Source organism: Fukomys damarensis, unplaced genomic scaffold (assembly GCF_012274545.1).
Source record: "Fukomys damarensis isolate Sample0158 unplaced genomic scaffold, DMR_v1.0_HiC HiC_scaffold_20, whole genome shotgun sequence".
NCBI lineage: Eukaryota > Metazoa > Chordata > Mammalia > Rodentia > Bathyergidae > Fukomys > Fukomys damarensis.
The window spans coordinates 35,063,727-35,086,994 of record NW_022900932.1 but is presented as its reverse complement, the minus strand read 5'-3'; the positions used below and the strand labels follow the sequence as shown (position 1 = coordinate 35,086,994).

At 34.6% G+C, this 23,268-nt stretch overlaps 1 protein-coding gene across 2 annotated transcripts in view; it reads left to right on the top strand.

Annotated features, from left to right (window-relative positions):
• Prkg1 (protein kinase cGMP-dependent 1) overlaps positions 1 to 23,268 on the top strand; it is a 1,151,812-nt gene that overhangs the window by 1,121,769 nt on the left and 6,775 nt on the right. For both annotated transcript variants that reach the window (XM_010606291.3, XM_033766627.1), the window contains 6 exons: positions 5,680 to 5,819; positions 7,092 to 7,181; positions 15,198 to 15,339; positions 16,484 to 16,647; positions 22,005 to 22,127; positions 22,207 to 22,269. In XM_010606291.3, the coding sequence (XP_010604593.1) occupies positions 5,680 to 5,819; positions 7,092 to 7,181; positions 15,198 to 15,339; positions 16,484 to 16,647; positions 22,005 to 22,127; positions 22,207 to 22,269 (722 nt within the window). The remainder of the gene's footprint in view (positions 1 to 5,679; positions 5,820 to 7,091; positions 7,182 to 15,197; positions 15,340 to 16,483; positions 16,648 to 22,004; positions 22,128 to 22,206; positions 22,270 to 23,268) is intronic.

The following is a 23,268-nucleotide window of genomic DNA, read 5'->3' as shown; positions in this document are numbered from 1 at the left end:
ATTTTGGAGGTAATTTTCTTCTAAAATAATACCTCTAATGCAAAATGGATCATGAACTCTTAAAGGTTAAATTGACGAATACATACATGTTCTAAGGCCCAATTCATGGTTAGTGCTACCGAACTAGCTTTAACCTTGCTTCCCGAGGGATGCAAAAAATTCCATACAGTACTGTCTTCCCTAGATAGAAAATAAGCATGGATTTAAAGACAGTCAGAAAATGTGTCTTCATTGCTCTTCAAAACGCTGATGTCATTTGCCTTTCATCTTCAGGTTAGTATTATTTTGGCATCAGCTAGAGCCTAACAATTAACACTTGTCAAAATTTACTTCCGACTCTCCCATCTTGCCGGTCACTTTATCCAAATATATAATCAATAAAAGGTCAATATAAAGCTTCACACTGGAGTCACATTTTACTACAAACAAAACTCGGAACACTTCTAATTTCTAATCTAACACATAGTATTATTTTTAGAAAATAAAATAAAGATCGTTATTAGAATTTTCTTGTGAACTTTGTAGAAATGTTGAGAGTACAATCGCTGGGGTACGTGTCATCATTCTTTTTTTTTAACAGTTTTTTTCTTTTTATTGAGGTTATTGGTACAATCTAGGTATACAGTACAGTTACATTCATCATTGGGATTCTGTACCTTTACATGACAGGTCTTGATTCTCATTTTTCCCCTTGTCCCTGCCCTCCCTTCACTCCCTCCTCCCCTCCCCCTTTACAAACACTTTATTTCCATTTTTTCAGTTTCGCATATTTTTTTCCTCTCCCTTATTACCTTTCCCCCACCCTTCCCAATTTCCCTACACCTTTAGCCCTTTACATCCTATTTCACGTTATTAATTATCTCATTAGGATCCTGTGTACTGTTATAGTTTTTCACACCAAAGAAACTATTCGGTATTTCAGTTAAAGAAATCTCTGTATGAACATTAAAAATAGGGAATCCTAAAATACAACTAAAAAGGAAAGTAAAAGAGAAAAGGCAATGATGTAACATCAAAGTAATCCTTAATCCTGGAGATGAAAATGGTCCCTGAACATATTTAAATTGCTTCTTGCTCTTATAGTCTTATCTTATTCTTTCCTTCATTATTTAGAGAATACTTTATTAGTTTCTGTAATCAAACCCACATAGATATGACCTTACATATTTAGTACGATGAGTTACTCCTGTACACATGGAAAAAAATAAAAAATAAAAATAAAAATAAATTAACATTTCTAGACCAATATGGTTGTCCATTTCTGTACAATGCCAACTCAACACAATAAATTGGCATGACTTTTTCCAAAGTGGGCAGCACCGTTAAAGTTTCCCAAAATTCAATTTATATATATATATGTGTGTGTGTGTGTGTGTGTGTGTATATATATATATAAAGAGAGAGAGAGAACAGCTTTTCCAGGTTCTGCAGTCATCTGAACAAAATTATAGACATTCAGCACATTCCATTAAAAAACAAACAAACAAAAAAGAAACAAAGAAAAGAATAATATCCATAAAGCTGCAAAGTTCTGTTGCTGTTGTGGTACCTGGCACCATTTTTTTCTTAGAGTAGTTTCTTGAGCCCGATCTCACTTAGTGGCACTGACGTGAAGTGACGTGGAGATGGGGCTGGTACTAAAGGACATCCAGCCCGTCAGGGGCCCATTCTGAGGAAAGCACTTTGGCCTAATCAGACTGAGAAGTGTGTAAGAACAAGGGCAGCTAATAGTCACCGAATGGTAACTCTATTCCAGACACTTTGTTTGATATACAGGCTCTGTTATTTGAACTTTGTAATTAACCCATGAAGATTCTTCCTATATTAGGCATGGGAAATGGGAAACAGAGAATTTGAGGAACTTGTCCAAGATCACAAGCCAAGTAATAGTTCAGGTTCAGATAAAGCCAGTCAATATAATAGTAGTCACACTGTCAACCAGAGCCTTCTCCTGTGCTTCTAGGAGGTCAGGATGGTCTACAAAGGAAGATAAACCAGGAGAACATGCTAAACGAACTGCACTGGGAAGGACTCCTGGGCATGAGGAATAAGAAAAGTATAAGTTCTCCTCTTTGCTGACCTCTATCCGTACTTTAATTTTATATCTTTAGTGGACCTAATATAGCATAATAAAAATTATCATCATTTTAAATGAGCAAAAGGGGATTCAGTAAAATTAATCTGGCAAATAGAAAAACAAAAGGCAAACTAAATTTCACTTTACAAATTTTCATGGATTAATTTTATTAAACACCTTTACCATAAAACATATCACCTTACACTCACCAAGTACAAATTCCCGTATCTTATTCTGAGAACTCATATTGGAAAAGAGTAAATAACAGCAAATCCCTTAAGGAAAGGAATAGTGAGAGCACAAAAGTTGATTAGCTTTGTATGTTATGTTGAGATCATTGTGCTCATGGAATTTTAATAGAACTAGAATTATTTTGAGATGCCATACAATAATAAATAGCTATTAAAATTAAACAGGTACCTTTAAAATGTTTTCTATAACTAGAGTTTTATTTTAATTCATCATAAAAATAAGATGTGAATTATATAATTTTAAGCAATTCAAAAACTAACACTCTCCCTGAAGGAGAGTTAATATATGAGTTAATATATTGTTAAACCTCTGACTCATAAGTTTACTTTAGATACTGATGCAGTTAGATATACATTAATATACAAATACACTAGGGTATCATAAAATGTGTCCTTAATTGTGATCAGTATCACACACACACACACACACACACACACACACACATATCTAACATATATGGGTTATTTTTTCAAAATGTTAATTGTAATTCTAACTTACCATTTTTTACAACTGCATTGCGTAGGTATACCATAAAATTATTTAATTTTCCAAGTTCTTATTGATGGACATTTACATTTTTTTTCAAGATTTTTCTGATAGAAACAATGTTTACTTAAACATCCTTACTGGTCTTTGGGAAGTTGTCATTTTTGTCAGAAGATTTCTGGGGAAACATGTCAGTTGGGCTTTATTCAGAGAATTCCCTGCGACATTACAGACACTACCGCCTCCTGGATTGAGCTTGCACCAAAGACCTTCGGGGACTCTGACTTCTTGGTGAGGAAGCTGAATTCTGTGAATCTTTTGGCATTGTAGTTTAAAATGAAAATGGAGATCTTGAGTGAGGTCTATGTTCTCAGAAGAAAGTGCAGTATTTACACAGAGTACAAACAGAGGGATGGCATCCCACAATCCCCGTAGCTTTTATCTACTTTTCATGCTGCTCGTACCTGCCAACTGTCATCCCTCTCTTCCTACCCACCTTAGTTTCTCCTGCTATGATTCTAGCAATCCAGGGCCTCGAATCCCTGATAAACTAGGTGCCCCAAATCCCTGATCACACACTGAGGTCAATATATGTGCCAGGGAAATGGCAAAGCAACTTTGGCTGATCGTTCACATCGTATACCTGGCCATTAGTCAAGTTTAAAATAAGGTAATAAATACATGGTTCAGCTTTCCCATAGAAAGCCTACATTTAGCAGGTCCTGTTAAACTCTGGTTTGTAAAGCATCAATTGTTATATTTTACTTTGTTTTGTATTCAGCTGAAGAAAAGTACCCTATACTGGGAATAGTTTTGGTTCAAACAAGTTGAGCATGAACCCAGTTCCACCACTTGGTATCTTGGTGCCCTTGGGCACTGTATAAACCTTTGTTTCTCTGCAACAAGTACATTTTAAATAGCAATATTTGATTTATACTATTTGGTACATATTTGCTGAGCAGGGCAAAGATACAAGCACAAAACCCATGAATTGTTGCCTATTATTTGATGACAGTGTCATTTAAGACCACAACTTTGTGCAGTAGCTGGTATTATCCTCGGTAAGAAGCAGGGCTCAGAACAGTTAAACAACTGGTCCAAGTGCTTTAGAGAAACTGTGTGGAGTCAGAATTCAAATCCAGACCATAAAAGATGAATTATTTCCTCATGTTCTATGCACAGTTGAAAAATCTGTTATCAATAAGCAAAATAATTTTTACATTAGACATCTGTACCACAGAAAACAGTCCCAGTTATTTAACTGGGTGTGACTCCAAAGGGCTACTATGACTTTTCTTCTGAATTCCCGCATTCTGACAGCTCCTTTTGCATTTCGTCCTCCTTGTCTGTCCAGGTTCCTTTTACAAGTGAGTTGTCACATTTTTTTTGAAATTATGAACTACAACAAAATCCATTGGTATCATACTAATCTGTCATTCTAAAGAGTTCCTTTAAAAAAAAAAAAGGACTTTCACAGACACAATAGAGGGCCTTTGGCTGTTAAAGATATTTTTAAAATTTCCATTTTTCACTCTAATCTGTCATACTCATTTATACATGATAACAGCCAACTGAAGCTCATTTATCTGAAGTGTCCTCATGCTTGCTTCTAAGGAACTTGCTACATTACAGGCTGAATTTAATCTGTATGTGTGTGCATGAAGAAAACACTTAACTTTGCTATTCCCATAGAAGAAGCACTAAATAATTCGTCACTAAAAAGGGGAGAGCTCTACTTCAGCTGAAAAACACAGTCGTTTGTCATGTTATTTCTCCAGTTTTCATTAGTTCTGAGAAATATGGGCTGCTTGATATTATCTTGGGGAAACTGCTGCTCAAGAACACTCGATAACTTCCGCATATTGATACTAGGAGATTAGTCTATTATGTCCCCTATTTTCCTTACAAGTCACCTTGTTGAAATTTCTTGTAAATGAAGCACAAGCAGTTTGTGTGAAGAATGGCACCGGGGGAGTGGGGTGGGGACCCAGCCCTCTTCTAGAACCGCGGGAAGCCACGTGGGCTGCAGCAGAGTCCTGACACCATGGGGACAGGAAGGCTCAGCTTAGTTCTCTCCAAGTAACATAACAAAGGAATAAAGTTTGGGATCAAAGGATATTGAAGTCATCGCGCGTATTGGAGAAAAACATTTTTTAAATTTCTTGGAGGAAATCTTGTTACAAATTTTTTCTTTAACTGGAGGAAGTAAGATTGAGAGGTAAAAAAAGAAGAAATAACAATATAGTAGTACCCTACAGCTCAGCAGGGAAAAGGGTCAGTTGTGCGTTTCCTGACTCAGGAGATTTTTGGTTTAGGGCTAAGGAGGTACAACATAATACCCAGAAGGAGAAAAACTTTAAATTATACTCAAACACATTATATGAAGTGAAACAGTACCATTAACAGCAAGTGTACTTTTTTCTTCTAGTCTATTGGGCAAAAACTCAATTTGGAGTCAAATTAGTTACATCTCATCTAATGCAGTGGAATGAGAATGGACAGTGGTTTTGAGTTGTGAAGTGTTTTGTTGCTTTTGTTTTATTTTGTTTAGAGACAGGGTTTTGCCTTGTAATTCAGGCTGGCCTTGAACTCACTATGTGGAGGAGTCTGGCCTGAAACTTGCTGTGATCATTCTGCCTCAGCCTCCCAATGGCTGGGATTACAGGTGTACACCACCGTGCCCAGTGATTTCTGAGTTTTTAAACTCAGTAGTTCTAGCAAGGATTTTTTCTGCATGTGCGATTTGGGAGTAGTTCGTGTTCATTTGAGTCCTCCATGTACCTGTTAATTCCTGGATAACAATGCACTTTGTCATAATAAATCTAGAAGCTTTTCTTCACTCATCCTTTCCACTTTTCTTTAAGGTCCAGTTGAAAAGTGAAGAATCCAAAACTTTTGCAATGAAGATTCTCAAGAAACGTCATATTGTGGATACAAGACAGCAGGAGCACATTCGCTCTGAGAAGCAGATCATGCAGGGAGCTCATTCCGACTTCATAGTGAGGTAAAGGCCTTCCCTGCCCTATGCCCTCTAAGTGACAAGTTGACCACAACACTCACTGCCACTCCTGTCCACACTGAACACATTTCATTTGAACAGAGAGTGTTAACAAGGTTCTGTTGATTAAAAAAAGATTTTGAGTCTATCCTTTTTGATTTTTAAGAGTCTGAAAAAATGTTCTTTTTCCAAAGGAGGAATCTATTTCTAACATTCTGTTTTTAACCTGTTACCTAAAATATTGCATAGACAGCTGGTACTTGAAAAACAAAATATTTAATATTTTGAAAAAATTAAAAAAAAATAAAATGACAGCTAATCCTTTCACCTCAGTATTTTGAGAGCACTAATAAGAGGATAATAGGGAGCTTTTTATGTGCCGAAGTAGCTTGTGTACTGAATTTGCCAGTAGTACTTACAGAAAATAAGATAGAAACACAAGCAAGTAGAGCATGAAATTCATATATGTCTACATGTAACAACTTCTAATCTACTTTATATCCATGTGCATAGAATGTTTATTACTATTAAATGTTGCTTAAGGGTCCATGCTTGAAATACCAGCCAAATTGGAATCCAGAAAACTCAAAAGCCCTTTTATCCATCATCTTTTGAATTAATCCATTTCAAGGGAGATAGTGACCTTCTGTGGTGTAGAAGCCTTATTCATGAACCACTGGCTCTTTTTCCCTATTTGTACAATTATGACTCTTTATTCTTCTCCCCGGATTTTGTGTGGCCATAGTGGTGCACAGCTATAATCCTAGTAGTCAGGAATCTGATGCAGAAGAATTGCAGTGAGTTCAAGGCCAACCTGAACTACATAGAAAGAGTCTGTCTCAAAACAAACAAACAAACCAAAAAAAAAAAGAAGAGAAAACATTTATAGTATGGCATATGAAAAGACTGTAATCTGGGCATTGCAACATTTATATGATTTGTGATAATATTCAAAATTCCCCCTTTTAACTACTTTGAATAATTTACTAAACTGTTGTTAACTATAGTTGACTTTATTATATAATAGAGTACCAGAATTTATTCCTCCCTAACTGTAACTTTGTGCCATAAATATATGAGGTGGTATATATGCTAAACACCAGATTTGAATATTAAATAGTTTATATATATATTGAAACATTATACTGTACCCCATAAGTATGTAAAATTATGTGTCAATGAAAAGCAAAGGAAATCATTTCTTAAAGCTTAAAAAATGACATGCTTTTAAAACACAACAGTTTTCATAACCTTTGTTTTCTTGTTTGCAATCCACAGACTATACAGAACATTTAAGGACAGCAAATATTTGTATATGTTGATGGAAGCTTGTCTTGGTGGAGAACTCTGGACCATTCTCAGGGATAGGTAGGAGATTTGAGAAATTTCTACTCTGTCTCTAAAAACATAGTTGTCACTGACAATCTAGAAGAAGAGTCCATTATTGTAAAGTATAGATACTTTTATTTATTTTACAAATGCTTATTTTTAAAAATGAAATATAACCATAAGGTCTAGCCCATTATATAAATAAAATTTCTTATAATACTTATAAAACTGACATTGTAACTAATGATATAGCCTTAGTTTACCATAAAAATGGTACCTGGAATATTATATATGTGTGTATATATATATATATATAGATAGATAGATAGATAGATCATAATTCATGAATATAAATAAATTCTGAGTTTGTCTTGGAATTCAGTGGTGTGATTTAATTTTAAGAGAGTGAAAGCTATAGTACAATTATAAACTAGGTTATCAGTTTATTTGATTCACCCTGTTTTCAGTTGGGCAGTCTGCCTTTCATAACATTAGGAATGTTTTTCAAAGTAACATGCCCCTGCTACGTTTCATTTGTCTTTGTTTTCAAAATTAGCACAGCTTTTCATACAGCTCTTTGATTCTTTTCTACTTTGAGAGGAAAATCCATTTACTTGCAGTATTTCTTATATACAATCTGATTTAGATTTACCATTTCAGGGCAAATAAATTTTGTCTAGAGAGTGCTTATCTTTCCTAGTTATACAGAATTATTGTGTCTTAATTCTTTGTCATATTTATATAACAAATAAGTTGTCTTCTGAAAAAAATTACCCTATAAAATGTCTCAGATTATTACCTACACCAACTGTTCACTTTTTTAAAACAAAAGACCATAATTTTATTTACCTATAAATAATATTTTGATCATTTCTTGTACAGTAATGATAATATGCTATAGTACAGTATAGATGTTACCCTCTCTCACAATGCAAACATGAGGCCTTCCCTTGTGTGATTTTGTGTCTGCAATTTAAAAAATCTAACACTACTGTAATAGAATATAAGTTGAAAAGAAGTCCATTTGATATAGTAAAATCGTGGGAGTAGAAGAGCTGAAAGAGCAATCATACAGTGATATTAAGGTACCATAAGAACACCGGGAATGAGAATTTAAATCAGAGGTTTATAAAGAGCAACTTGTTCTATTCTGAGATATCTACAAAGTAACAAATGTCGAAACATTACATGGGTCTGTGAGAGAGCATTAGGGCTATCTTCAGCTAGGTTTGAGAAAGATCTGAGCAGTGAAAGACAGTCTGAGTGACAAGTCTAGAACAAATAAGAAAAATATAGTCTGAAGGTGAATGTTCAAAAGAGCGGGATGACTCCTGAATAATCATTCTTTATGTATCTTTACATTATTGTTAGTTAATAGAGTATAGATTATATGCCAGGCATTGAGAAAGAGGAGTTTACATGGTAGAGTAGATGTGGTCTCCTTCCTCAGAATGTCTACGCCATTTCACTGTTAATATTGTGGCTTGTTAATTAATATCTGTAATATCCTACTGTGGTTTTATTGTATTATTTTTGGCCTGACATTTAAAAATACTGATTTACTTGAAATCTGTTCCTTATTTTTTTAAATTGAGTTTATTGGTACATTTTAGGTATACAGTAGAGTTACATTAATTATTGAGACCTTGTACCTTTCCATGACAGGTCTTGGTTCTCATTTTTTCCCCTTGTCCCTGCCCTCCCTTCACCCCCTCCTCCCCTCCCTGTTTGCAAACTCTGTTCCTTATTTTTAAAATTAGACTACCGGAAAATTTGCAACTGGAATTAACTAGGAAATCAGTAATAAGCTTCACAGAGAAGAGACCAGCTATTCGCCCATAGCTTTTTACAGCTAATATTTAGTTCCTCAGCTAGACCAATAATAGCAGTGATAAAACTCAACTTCCAATCAACTCATGTGTCATGAACCATGCACAGACATCAACTTTCAATTAATTTTTAAAAGTAAATATTATTTTACATTTTTCTCTATTTGACTTGATTTTATATTTTGTTTGGTTATAAATGGAAGTGGAGGCTTCTGTGTGAGATGCACATTGATTTGTAGGGGTAACAAAGGCTTGTTTTACCAACAAGCAGCAGCTTCCCTTGGGAGGAGTGGGTAAAACAATGAACAACAGGAATTCCTTTCTCTACCCTACAGGCTGATTTTTGATCCTTCCTTTTACCTCTTCTTATTCATCCTTAACTCTGAGGTATAAAGCTGCTGAGTCTCTCCCAGTACACTCAGTACTCCAGGATGAGGCTTAATGTTGAGAAGCACTAGCAACCTGGTTCTTACAAAAGATTCAGAAATACTGAAGCCTCAACATTAAAAGCAACGGAGTCTGTCTGTCTATACACACACACACACACACACACACACACATATGCATGTATAAAGCATACTTTTATAATATAAGGTTATATATATATATATATATAAAACTTCCCTTGTAATCATTTACCCCTGTGAAATTTATTTCATATGCACACACACTTTCACATACGTCTTTACTACTTTTATTGTACATAGCTTTTCTTTTACCTAATCAAGAAATTTCTAGGAAAATAGCATAATTTTGAACTTACAGACTCCAATTAATTTGTGCTACTGACCAACTTTCTAACTGTTTAAATCAGGACTAAAAGCCTTAAAGATTGTTAGAGAGAAAAATCATGCCAAGCAAAAAAGTATTTATTAATCATGATTTGTATAAAAACATCTACAGTAAAAACATGAAGACCATCATGTTCAATTCATTTACTTTCATTGTTTTGTCCAAGACAGTGATAAAAGGGAAGATATCCTGAAAGCATACAAGAAATATATTTGAACTGATATTGTGTGACATTATTTGTTATAGACTTGGAAATAGCTCTGAGCCTCAGAGATTTAGGATAGCTGAAGAGACATCCTCCTTCTCACACTTCTTAGTAAAGATGGGCATTTCCCACCTCTCCTCTTATCAGTAGAGAGAAGGAACACTGGAAAGCTCTTTATTTGCTGTCAAAAAATGGGAATTAATGACACTTTTTGCAAACAGAATTTAAGGACTTTTAAGTATTATTTATATTAAGACATGAACTATAGCACTAAAATGTTAACTGTCCCTTTTATTTCCCTGGTGTATTTTCAATTGCCTGTCATGTTTTAATCTTCTAGCTTGTGACTTTTTGTCTTCCACTTTTGTTATTGGTGATGGGTTGGTATAAAGTCTATTTTATTCATCTTCCATCTCTAACATTTAAAGAATGGGTAAGCCCTAAAGATTTCTAAAAGACATAATTGGTTACTGTGACAAATGTATTTAGTATGTAATTCATATTTATATTAACATACATTATAAAGTAAAAACATCATTATATACATGTGTCATACATCAATATTAATATTTAATACCTCAATTATTTCCTTAGTTATTTAAATATATACTGTCTTCTGGTTGGTAGGTTCTTCTCTCAACCCAGAGAGAGTTACAAGGTAGAGATTCAAAAGAGGACTGAGAACAAGTATTTTATTGTAGAAGGAAAGCAGAAAGCAGCTTTATTGTAAGGCAAAAGCAAGCAGCCCCCAGGCAAATGAACCTGGGAGGGGACTCAGATGGATTGCCAAAGAGACTCTTTGTCCAGGGGTTTTATACACAAAAATGACTGTGTCTTGGCCAAGTTGATATCAAGCTATGGGGTTACAAGAAGGAAAGTTTGACATAGAAGTAGGACTATAGGAACTTGGGGCACGTATGAAGCATACTTTTATAAGCACCATCAATTGTAACTTTAACCGGGACAAAGGCATGCCTTAGAGAGGTATGAATATCTCGTTCCTGAGCAAGAAATCCCACCAAAATAATGAGACCTTTTTGTTTGTTGGGTCTCCCAGGGCCCTGGCCTTGGCCATCATGACCTTCATTGAATCTTTAGACTCCTTCTTTGGGATGGTCCTTTCCCCCCACCCCGCTGGCCATCTGTCTGGTCTGTAACACTCTTTGGGCCAGTGTCCCTCTAAGAAATCCCCTCATCTTCCGTCAGGGTCCTGCTCATCCTTAACATCATGTGTTGCACAAACTGATTGTTTAGATTATTGTTGAATGATTCTTACTAGGTTAGGGAAAATGATACCAAAATCTTAGAACACAGAACCTAAGCCCAACCAGAAGGGCTCGTGGTTCATTCTTCTCTAGTCTTTTGCTGTCTCCCTGTTTCAGTGTGCATCAATTTTTTTCTACTGAATAGTTTAAAGAATTACCACAGAAACCATAACTTTCAAGTCTCACCTATCTCACTTTCTGGTCATTTGTCATCCTGGCTATATTTTATAATCTCCTGAGTAATGAGTAATTAATTTTCTATGTGATTTTTATTGCTTCTAGTTATTTTGTGGAGGGTGATTATGTGAATTCCATTTTAGATAAGCTTATGTGACTTAGATGGCACAGAATGAAGGTATTTCTAAAGAAATAAATTTATCTTCATAGTAATTTAACCTCCCTAACAATTGTCACTAAACTTGCACAGACGCTAGCAACATACTTTAGATTGATTGTTACTACAGTGAAGTTGCCTAGTCTCCTTTGATAAGAGATATTTTATTGCAATTATAGTCTGACATTTCAAGACTCAATTTATGACAAGTTAAACAATGTAACAAAATTTGATTTAAATATATTTGAATATATATATATATATTTCTAATTCTTTCAAATTGTTATCTATTGCCATTTAGCTACAACAACCACCCATTCCCAAAGAAGGTATAAGAGTCTATACTTTGTTTCATTTGAAGTAATACAGTTGTCAAGGTAAAATTTATTATTTCAGAGAGCTATATAGCACAAGTGATTTATTTTTTAAACAACTCTTGAAATTGTTGATAAAACAAGCTTTCACTTTTGCTTTAAATCAAATTGACATTTTCATTTCCAATACTAATAGTAATTTTTCATTTTGGGTTACCCTAATGCTATGGTTTGTGACTGATTTCAAGATGTGTATTTCAAAATTCACAAATTGCTTACATCCGATGCTAAGTTATGAAATATTTTGTGTGCATATATTTTATTGATTTTTCAATAAAGCATAAGGAAACTGACCTCCCTATCCTAAAATGGCTCAGGACCAGAGAAGCCTTGAAACAAATAGACATGGATCTCAAGAACCAAAGATCAAAGACAATCTGTGGTCAGTTCACTTCATGGTGAAATGGGACGGTTTTGTTTGGCAATTTTGCCTGTTAATTTGTGAGAAGGGGAAAGAAAAAAAAAAGCATTCAGCAGTAAATTCTTCAGAGCAGATTTGAGCAGTTATATTTGACAGTGAGAAGCACTTCATTAACATTGATAATTTGTGTTGTAAACTCCGTACCTCCTCAAAAGCCTTTAGACTTCTCCTCTATTATATTAGTTAATATTCTTAGATTAAGGTGCAATGACCAAAGAGCAGTTTTTGATGCTTAATTCTAATGGCCAATATTTTAAGTACTAGTTGTGTGCTAGGCACTTATCCTAAGTACCTTCAAGAATTCTTTAAGAGGGCCAGGGATTTAGCTCAGTGGTTTGGTGGCTTGCCTAGCAAGCTCAAGGACCTGAGTTCAATCCCCGGTACAAAAAAAGGAAGAATTCTTTGAATCCATACAACTCAATGAGATAGAAACTATTACTACCACCATTGCACAAGAGAATCCTGCACTCAGGGTGTGATGGTTAATTACACAAAATCAAACAGTCAGAGAAGCCTGGACCTGAGCCCAACATTTTTATTGCAACATCTACATTCCTAACCTAGAATCTCTTCTTTATTTTGTTTTTTTTAATTGAGTTTATTAGTACTTTTTAAGTATACAGTACAGTTACATTCATCATTGGGATCCTGTACCTTTACATGTCAGATCTTGGTAGAATCTCTTCTTTAGATCCTGCTAATGACTAGGTTGTTCAGAATATAAATATACTTTCCAGAAGATATTTCATGAGAAACTTATCTCTCACATATATATTTGCCCTCATCTCAACATTCAGTGGCTTTGCCATTGGGATTCATTGGGAGGCAGAGATCTTGTCCAGTCTCAATTGCAGAAATCATCTCTTTGAACAGTAGTCACAAATCTGTATCCTTTCCAAAAGAAGCACCCAAGTCACAGACATGTGAAATTAAATAAAACTATTCCAGGGACTATTTTGTTTTGCCTTGTGGCACTTTCCACTGAGGAAGGATCAAAGTCATATACAACACTTAGTGTGGTTAAAGCTGCTATGTTACTTATACATACATAGGTGATTAATATTTCAGGCAAATAATTTCTCTTATTGAAAGAGGTATGCTGCTCTTGATAGTCAAACATACTTTTTAAAAATTTTAATTTTATTGGTACAATTTAGATATACCCATGGTCACATTCATCATAGGAAATTTATACCTTTGTATGATATATCTTGACTCCTCTTTTTCTTCCCATTCCCCAACCCTCCCTTCAATTTCTCTTCCACTCATTTGCAAAACTTTACAAAGGGCAACAAATAAAGAGGCTTGGAGGTATCCTTAATACCTTTCCTGGTACCTAGGATGATGAAAGTTTTCACTCTGCCAAGGATACCTGCAAGTCAGAGGACAACTGAAGCTGAAATATTTTCACGTGCCACTGTGGATGCAGTTCACTAGCAAACTTTCATAAGTTCATCGTTCTTCCATTCAGATGTCATTGGAAAGAGATTCAAGAATCTGCGTAATTATACAGAAAATTCTAGTCTAGAGGAGTAGATGTCATGTCTAGGACTGTATTTCAGAGGAAAGACATTTCTTTGAGGGAAGAAGAGATTATTTCAATAAAAACTCAGGGGGTGTTAGTAGCTGAAATGGAAACTACACCTTTCTGAAACTATTTTTGAAAAGTGATCTAAATAGTGGATGCTTTAGTTTTGAATTCACTGATGAATTTTGTTAAACTGTATTCTACCTGCCATACTCTATTTTCTGCTTTAACAGATGTCTCTCTTCAGTTTTGAAAAAGAGTTAAATGTCACCAAAATGTAATTAGGCTTCAGACAGAAGCTCAGGGCTAATGGGGATAATATTTGTACACCAAACTCCCTGCGTGCTTTAGTGCTTGTCTTTCCTGTTGCATCTCACCACTTCAAGAGCTGTTATTTATACTAATGTTCTTGAATTGTGAAATTATTAAATTGAGCATAGTATTTGTAAAAGAACATATTTATCTATAAAATGTAAAGCACAAATTCTTCTCTAGAACCAAGGAGTTAACCTTATATACCAAAGTCTATTCCTTTATTGTTAGCTGATTCATTCAATCAATAAAGATAAATATACAGATATATTTGAAGAGGGAGAAAAACACAGGAGACAGAGGTAGAGAAAGCTTTCTTGCTAAGCATTGTAACAAAGTTATCATTCTTTCCCAGTTTCTTTTCTACTTTGTCTTCTACTTCTATCTCTTCCTATTAGTAAGAAAGCAGTAGAGTAGGAAATAAATATTTTTCTTGATACCAGAGTTTCAAAAACAGAATACTTAGCTAATAGTGTGATAGTATGACTAGCACTAACACATTCCAACATGGGTTTTGAAAATATAACTTTTATTCACATTCTCATGAAATATATACATCAAATTTATAAAATGTCAAAAACAAGCTCTCTGTATAAAGTAGAAATAAAACCATAAAACTCTCCTTGGAAGACAGGTTCTAAGTTAGTAGTCTTTCTCATGCGAACTGCTGTAACTCTATTTTTAGATTGTAACGTGTTGTTTAGTGGAAGCTGCTAAGCACATGAAAGTTGGTATGGTATCGCACTCTTCTCGAGCCCTTCCATGAAATTAAACTGTCCCACCCACTTACAATGGCAGAGAATTCCTTCGTTTGACCCTCAAATGCTTTAGAATACCCAAATGAATTGCAATCATGTGACATTTAGACAGCAGGACATTGGTCTCTGGGTTAAATTTTTCCACAGGAATATAATAAAATGAGAGACAAAATTTAAAGTCCTTTTTAGAGACATTAATTTCTCATGTACTTTTCATCCCATTTTTCTCTATCTCAGAGGTTCATTTGAAGATTCAACAACGAGATTTTACACAGCATGTGTGGTAGAAGCTTTTGCCTATCTCCATTCCAAAGGAATCATTTATAGGGACCTCAAGCCAGAAAATCTCATCTTAGATCATCGAGGTTATGCCAAACTGGTTAGTACATTTTCTTTCCTGTAGTTTTCAAATTATATTTGTTTATAAAACTCTGCTTATTTGCCAACATTAAAAACTGGATTCTATTTTAGTGCTATATCTTCTCTTAAAAGTACATTTTAGTGTTGCAGTTTTCAATTGAATATTTTCATTATGCAAAAGTTACTAGGAATTAAATTGGCTAGTTTGAGTTACTAATACACTGACAAAACATGCCTGGTAGCAAGTATGAGAAGTCATCCTTGCCAGCATGTGTTTACAGAGCTGACCAGAAGGAGCTTATAGAATTTATTTTTTTCTAGACAGCCTTTTACCATTTAAAGTCAAGGGATGTTTACATTATAGAAAAATGTGAAGCATTTTACTGTTACAGATTTTAGAATAATGCTGGGGAGAGTTACTTGGCTTTGAAGGTAATGTTACAGAGGCTATATTAATAATAGATTATTAACAACTGGTCAAAATTCCTAAAGACTTATTGTAGAAGCAAATTATACAATGATTTTGGGTTTAAATCGGTCAGTGCCTGATCATATTTTTAATTTTTTAAATTTTTATTCAGTAGAAAAATGCATTCAGTTATGTGTAGTCTCAACTGAATTTTAGAAAAGAAAACGGTTTTCTGCATTTGCAGTTCCTCCTTCAAAAGTTTTTTAAAAACTTAAGGCTACATTTCAATGCTATGTTTGTGTTTACTAAGAAAGAGTCAGTTGTACCATAACTGTGTTACTTACCTCCTTCAACAGCAAAGTTGATTCTCAGATAATTAATGCTAGGTGAACTGTCAACTTCATGAAGTCCAGTCTAAATCATGAATAATCTAGGAAAGATATTAGGTAGGCTTGCTAGCTGTTCTAAAACGTAAGGCTAAGGAAGAAACCTCCTCTGGCATAAAAGTGCAAAAATTGAAAAGTATTTTCAGAAATAAATGTTTGCTTTTCTTTTTCATATTATGAATTTTATCTAATACTCAAGTTTCAAATTTTTATTTGAAACTGAGTCTGTGCAGTTAGATTTTGTTTGCAATATACCAGATTTCTGTTTTGACGTGTTTTTAATCACCAGTATATTTCAGGAAAATAGTTTACTGCTGTACAATTTATCCATAAGTGACTTAAGAATCTTGTTTTTCTCCCATTGTAAGGTTGATTTTGGCTTTGCAAAGAAAATAGGATTTGGAAAGAAAACATGGACTTTTTGTGGGACTCCAGAGTATGTAGCCCCAGAGATCATCCTAAACAAAGGCCACGACATTTCAGCAGACTACTGGTCACTGGGAATTCTAATGTATGAACTTCTGACTGGCAGGTATGGACATTTATAGAAAACTGCTAACAAAACTAGAACACAAGCAACCATACGCTCCTGCTTTTGTCACTCTGATTTGACCATCTCAAAGTTATTTCGCCCTATGTCAGTACCATTTCAAGTAGTTAGGCAAGTAACCACAGATTGATGAAGTTAGATCTAAAAGAGGTCAGACAGAGGCAACCAGTGCAATACCAGCTTTTAGACTCATTACTGCTAATTCCTCTGTGTGTGTGTGTGTGTGTGTGTGTGTGTGTGTGTGTGAATGTAAAGGGATCCCATATATTTATGTGAGATGTTTGAGCTCAGTCATTTAACAAAAATTAAAGTAAGGAAAGTTTAATCATACAAAGATTTCTAGGGCCAAATATCTATAGAAATAAAAGGACCTGTTAGCAATTTTATATCTAAATGAAATGTGACTATTTGCTGACCTTTTGCGTGTAATATTATAATCAGCAACTAAAAAAGGTACAAGGGATACCACAAGATATAAGGCCAAATTATAACCTCCTCATGGGTTCACACTTAAAGAAAAAGAATGTATTCCTTTTCTTTAAGTATGTTTTCTTTCTATTACAGTGAGTAATAGAAATATGACTTGCAGAGGTCAACAGAGGGCCAGGGGGCTTTTAAAGAATACAATTTTTACTTGGACCTTAAAGGAAGAAGGATTTGTAGACTTAGAGAGAAAGGGAAAGGGCGTTCCAGGCAGAGAGGTGTGGCTCTCCTAAAATTACTAAAGCTGCAGCTAGTATATGATCCATCAATGCACTTCTGAGTATATCTCCAAAGGAAAGGAAATTGGTATGCTAAAGAGACAACTGTTTCATATTATCAATTGTTCATTTTAATCCTTGTTTACACTTTCAGTTTCTCATACCAGAGAAACTATTTAGTATTTACGCATGTGTGTCCTATTTATTTCACATTTCCCCATTTAGCTATAATTGTCTCTAATTTCTCATTCTTTATGGCTGCGAGTACTCCATTTAAAAAAAATACACGAAGAAAGTGAGAGGGGGGGGAGAGGGAGAGAGAGAGGGAGAGAGAGAGAAATGTAGAAGGATGAAAAGCCCTTAGTGATTTTAAGCTACTGAGGTTTTGGAGATTGCTTCTTACTACAACTTAATTTAGCCTGTGCTGTACACAATAGAAAAAGTAAGTGTTGCAAACTATATTAAAAGTGCAGAGGGTTGGGGATTTAGCTCAGTGGTTCCACCACCTGCCTTGCTAAGTGCAAGGTCCTGAGTTTGATCCTTGGTACCAAAAAACAAAACAAACAAAACAAAAAGAATGCAGAGAGTAACACAAATGGGGATGGTGAGAAAACTAAATTTTCATTTAGGAAAGCAGGAATTCAATAGATAATGTTTTAAATGAAAATAAATATTCATTTTATTTTTACTCCGAGTTTCTCACATAAGAGAAACCATGTGCTATTTGAGCTTATTACCTCATTTATTTCATTTAACATTATTATGTCAAGGTGCATCCATTTTCCTACAAATGACTCATTTGTATTTTTTCACAGCAGAGTAGTGCTTCACGGTGTGTAAGTACTACATTTTCTTTATTCATCTATTGATGGACATATGGGCAATTTCTAAGATTTAACTACTGTACAAAGTTGAAAACAGCCCAATTGCCCATCAACTGGATAAAAAGTTTTCTTTTTAATAAATGGAGTACTACTCAGCCATAAAGAATGAGAAACTATAGACATTTATAGCTAAATGGATGCACATTGAGGCCATACTCTTAAGTGAAATAAATAGGACACACATGTGCAAATACCAAAGAGTTTTTTTGGTGTGAGAAACTGAAAGTGTAAATAAGGATCAAAAGGTATAATAGATAATGTGAAATAGGAAGAAAAGGTGCAAAGGGAAAGGGGAATTGGGGTGGAGAGGGGAAGGAGAAAGGAAAGAAGGGAATGGATTAATATGAGAAAATAATAAAATGGAAACAAAGTCTTTGTATATGGGGAGGGGAGAGGGGCTGAAGAGAGGGCCAGGGAAATGGGGAAAAAAAAGAACCGAGATATGTTATGTAAAGGTACAAATTCCCAATGATGAATGTCATTATATTGTATACCACAATGTACCAAGAAAATTAATTTTAAAAAAAGAGACACCTGCACTCCATGTTCAAGTATAGCCAAGAAACAGAAGCAAGCTAAGTGTCATCAGCTGAGGCACTGATAAAAAATGGTCATCTAAGATAAAACATATAAATTTAAAAGCAAAATTATTAATGAAAAAGTATCAATAGTAAAATTCCAAGATTTGGTTCTTCCTCAGTTTTTAAACTAAAGATCAAAATTGGCAAGAGAGTGAAGAGAATATTTAACCAAAACATCAAATGAATAGAAATTTTTCAAATTCCAAGATCTTTCTAAACAGAATTGTATGCTTATCCATTTAAAAAAGTGACTAAATTGGTAATTAGGTAGGTTGGATGAGGGGAGGGGATGAAAAATTTAAAATGTGTTAGATGTAGATGTACAGAGTGCCTCTGAGGAATATACTGTGAACATGTACTAATAAAAAATGAAATTTAAATAAAATTAACAATTACACCTATGACATATTGAAGTAAATAGAAAATGTTTGTACAAAAAATTCAGAGCAGATGTCAGCACAGCCCTTAACAAAAGAAAATGTGCTATTCTCTATTTTAAGCCTGCCTCAAAAGAAGAAATAATTTACACTATTAATAAATATGAGGGATAAAAATAAAATTCATAAGATTTTTTTCCAAAGAGATGTGGGTCAATAAAATTAATTAAAAGGGGGAAAATATATAATAATCATGTTCAGGTTCATTACAGAATAGCACAGGCACTATGACTCTATGCTTAACGATTAAAATGCGTGGTATGTAGCAGGTTAGAACTGATTTGTTTTCCAGTACTTGATGATGAAAGAAAGTGTACTCATTTGCAAATGAATATCTACCAAAAAAGTCAACAGATCTTGCTTACAGGGATTTATATGGGCAATTTCTAAGATTTAACTACTGTACAAAGTTGAAAACAGCCCAATTGCCCATCAACTGGATAAAAAGTTTTCTTTTTAATAAATGGAGTACTACTCAGCCATAAAGAATGAGAAACTATAGACATTTATAGCTAAATGGATGCACATTGAGGCCATACTCTTAAGTGAAATAAATAGGACACACATGTGCAAATACCAAAGAGTTTTTTTGGTGTGAGAAACTGAAAGTGTAAATAAGGATCAAAAGGTATAATAGATAATGTGAAATAGGAAGAAAAGGTGCAAAGGGAAAGGGGAATTGGGGTGGAGAGGGGAAGGAGAAAGGAAAGAAGGGAATGGATTAATATGAGAAAATAATAAAATGGAAACAAAGTCTTTGTATATGGGGAGGGGAGAGGGGCTGAAGAGAGGGCCAGGGAAATGGGGAAAAAAAAGAACCGAGATATGTTATGTAAAGGTACAAATTCCCAATGATGAATGTCATTATATTGTATACCACAATGTACCAAGAAAATTAATTTTAAAAAAAGAGACACCTGCACTCCATGTTCAAGTATAGCCAAGAAACAGAAGCAAGCTAAGTGTCATCAGCTGAGGCACTGATAAAAAATGGTCATCTAAGATAAAACATATAAATTTAAAAGCAAAATTATTAATGAAAAAGTATCAATAGTAAAATTCCAAGATTTGGTTCTTCCTCAGTTTTTAAACTAAAGATCAAAATTGGCAAGAGAGTGAAGAGAATATTTAACCAAAACATCAAATGAATAGAAATTTTTCAAATTCCAAGATCTTTCTAAACAGAATTGTATGCTTATCCATTTAAAAAAGTGACTAAATTGGTAATTAGGTAGGTTGGATGAGGGGAGGGGATGAAAAATTTAAAATGTGTTAGATGTAGATGTACAGAGTGCCTCTGAGGAATATACTGTGAACATGTACTAATAAAAAATGAAATTTAAATAAAATTAACAATTACACCTATGACATATTGAAGTAAATAGAAAATGTTTGTACAAAAAATTCAGAGCAGATGTCAGCACAGCCCTTAACAAAAGAAAATGTGCTATTCTCTATTTTAAGCCTGCCTCAAAAGAAGAAATAATTTACACTATTAATAAATATGAGGGATAAAAATAAAATTCATAAGATTTTTTTCCAAAGAGATGTGGGTCAATAAAATTAATTAAAAGGGGGAAAATATATAATAATCATGTTCAGGTTCATTACAGAATAGCACAGGCACTATGACTCTATGCTTAACGATTAAAATGCGTGGTATGTAGCAGGTTAGAACTGATTTGTTTTCCAGTACTTGATGATGAAAGAAAGTGTACTCATTTGCAAATGAATATCTACCAAAAAAGTCAACAGATCTTGCTTACAGGGATTTGAGTATTATATTTGTGCTACCAAAAAGGATGCCTAAGTCAGGTCATCTTCTGCGAACTGATGAACGTGGCGGGAAGAACAGGAGGAGCACTATTCTATGGTAACCCGAGATCAACAAATATTTGTTGTTATTCACTAACTGTAAGGTCCTCTCTTCAACTCTTCGTTGAGCAGTGGAGCTGAAGAGCAGAGAATGAAACAGTCTAAAAGTGCAAAACACATAAAACAGTCATAAAAATCAAATATACAGTAATTCTAAGGTACAATGAGTGGAATACATGGTGGTATAAGAAAATAGGACAGGGACCTTTAAAGTTTGAAAATGAAGCATTGGATTAGATCGTTAGATAATTTTAGTGGAAACAGGTTATCAGTTATACTAGGTTGATCTGAATAGGCCTTTTTGAGGGCCCAATTTAACCCTTAACCTGAGATTAGACTAAGTGACACCTTAGCAGATAAACATGGTCAGCTTCCTCAGGCAAAAGGAGCAGCGTCCTGAGCTGGAAAGGACCTGGTGTTGCAGAACAGTGGAGAAGCTTCCATGCCTGGATCCCAGTGAGTGAGGGTGGCGAGGGTACGAGCTGTCGGGTTGGATCCTTCATGTTCTTGTGGCTCATCCTAACGATTTTAAACTTCATCTTAAGTGTAATCAACAAGTTAATTAGTGTAAAAAAGGCCAGAAAGTTAAGGAGAAAGTGTGAATGACCAGGGACAGCAAGGGTAGTTTAGGTATCTGCGCTAGAAAGATGTGAAGGGAACGCTGGTGATGCCTGACCTACTTATGCTTTTGCTAAATGATTTACATGGCAGGGCTTTCACACTGTCTTGCTATTCAACCAAATTTCCTTCTACTGTCACTCAACATGAGAACTGGTGTCACTTGTGGAGTTTACGAGAACATGAGTGTTTTTATTTAGAGTGTAGAAATAGCATCTCTTATTGGTTCTCTCACTCTTGCAGCCCACCTTTCTCAGGCCCAGATCCTATGAAAACCTATAACATCATACTGAGGGGGATTGACATGATCGAATTTCCAAAGAAGATTGCTAAAAATGCTGCTAATTTAATTAAAAAACTATGCAGGTGAGTGTTTTAACCACAATATTTTCTAAAGGGCCATCACGTCAAAAATTATTTAACAGAATTATTATCTTGCTTTTAGGGACAATCCATCAGAGAGGTTAGGAAATTTGAAAAATGGAGTGAAAGACATTCAAAAGCACAAGTAAGTGTTCTTCTCTTATAACTCTAGGTTTCAGAGTTCAGAAAACCCAAGAGTGTTTCTCCAGGGTGACATTTTTTCTATTATTGGTCTATGGCTAAAATAGTTACCACACAGGAAAACCCAAAGAGAAAATGCAGACAAAAATCAGACTTTCAGAGGTTTTTTTTTTTTTGAGTGTTTTGAGCTTTATTTAAATACAGCTGTGACTTTGCAAACAAGAAAGTCACTGATTCAGTCTTTCTCATACTATCAAGCTCTGCTCCCTGAGCCTACACATGCAGAAAATTTGTATCTTTGAATTTGGAAAGTATATTCTCCCCAAAAACATTAAAACCAAAGTCATCCACTGTTTTGGCTGTATGTTCTATAGCTAAACCAACCCAAATTGATTTTCTGTCTTGGACTGATTGTCTAATGCTCCTGGGAAACTGACATCCTTTCAAAGGAACTTGTTTACTGAGATACCCCTGAATACGTTTCTTGAAGACATGCCAAGAATTCGGTGTAAGAATCTACCAGCAGTGACACCTTTCAAAGATAAAACAAAACAAAAAATAAAACTTAACACTACAGTATGTGCTCTTCATTTTCACAGGAAAGCTGTACATACAGTGTCTTCTATTAAAAAGCAAAAACATCAGGAAAATGGGTTATGAAGAGACAAATATAGAAACGTGAAAAGGTTAACTAGCTGAGACTACGCATGGAATCAGGGACAAAGATGGGAAGCTAGTTTTCTGTCCTGACTTTTCAACCCCTGATTTTCCCTCCTTAAAATAAAGTATCCTGTAAGATGCAGGGCCTTGTATATTCGGACATCTATTAAATATAATGCTAGTGCAGGAGCAAAGTCATACAAACAATATGACTGAAGTAACAGGGGAGAAGATTTGTATAGAAGTTGGTTTTTAAATGTGATGATTATACTCTTAAAATACGCATTGCCTATAGTAAGCTAATTGAAAAAACACTTCAATTAAATAAACATTTTTATCCCAT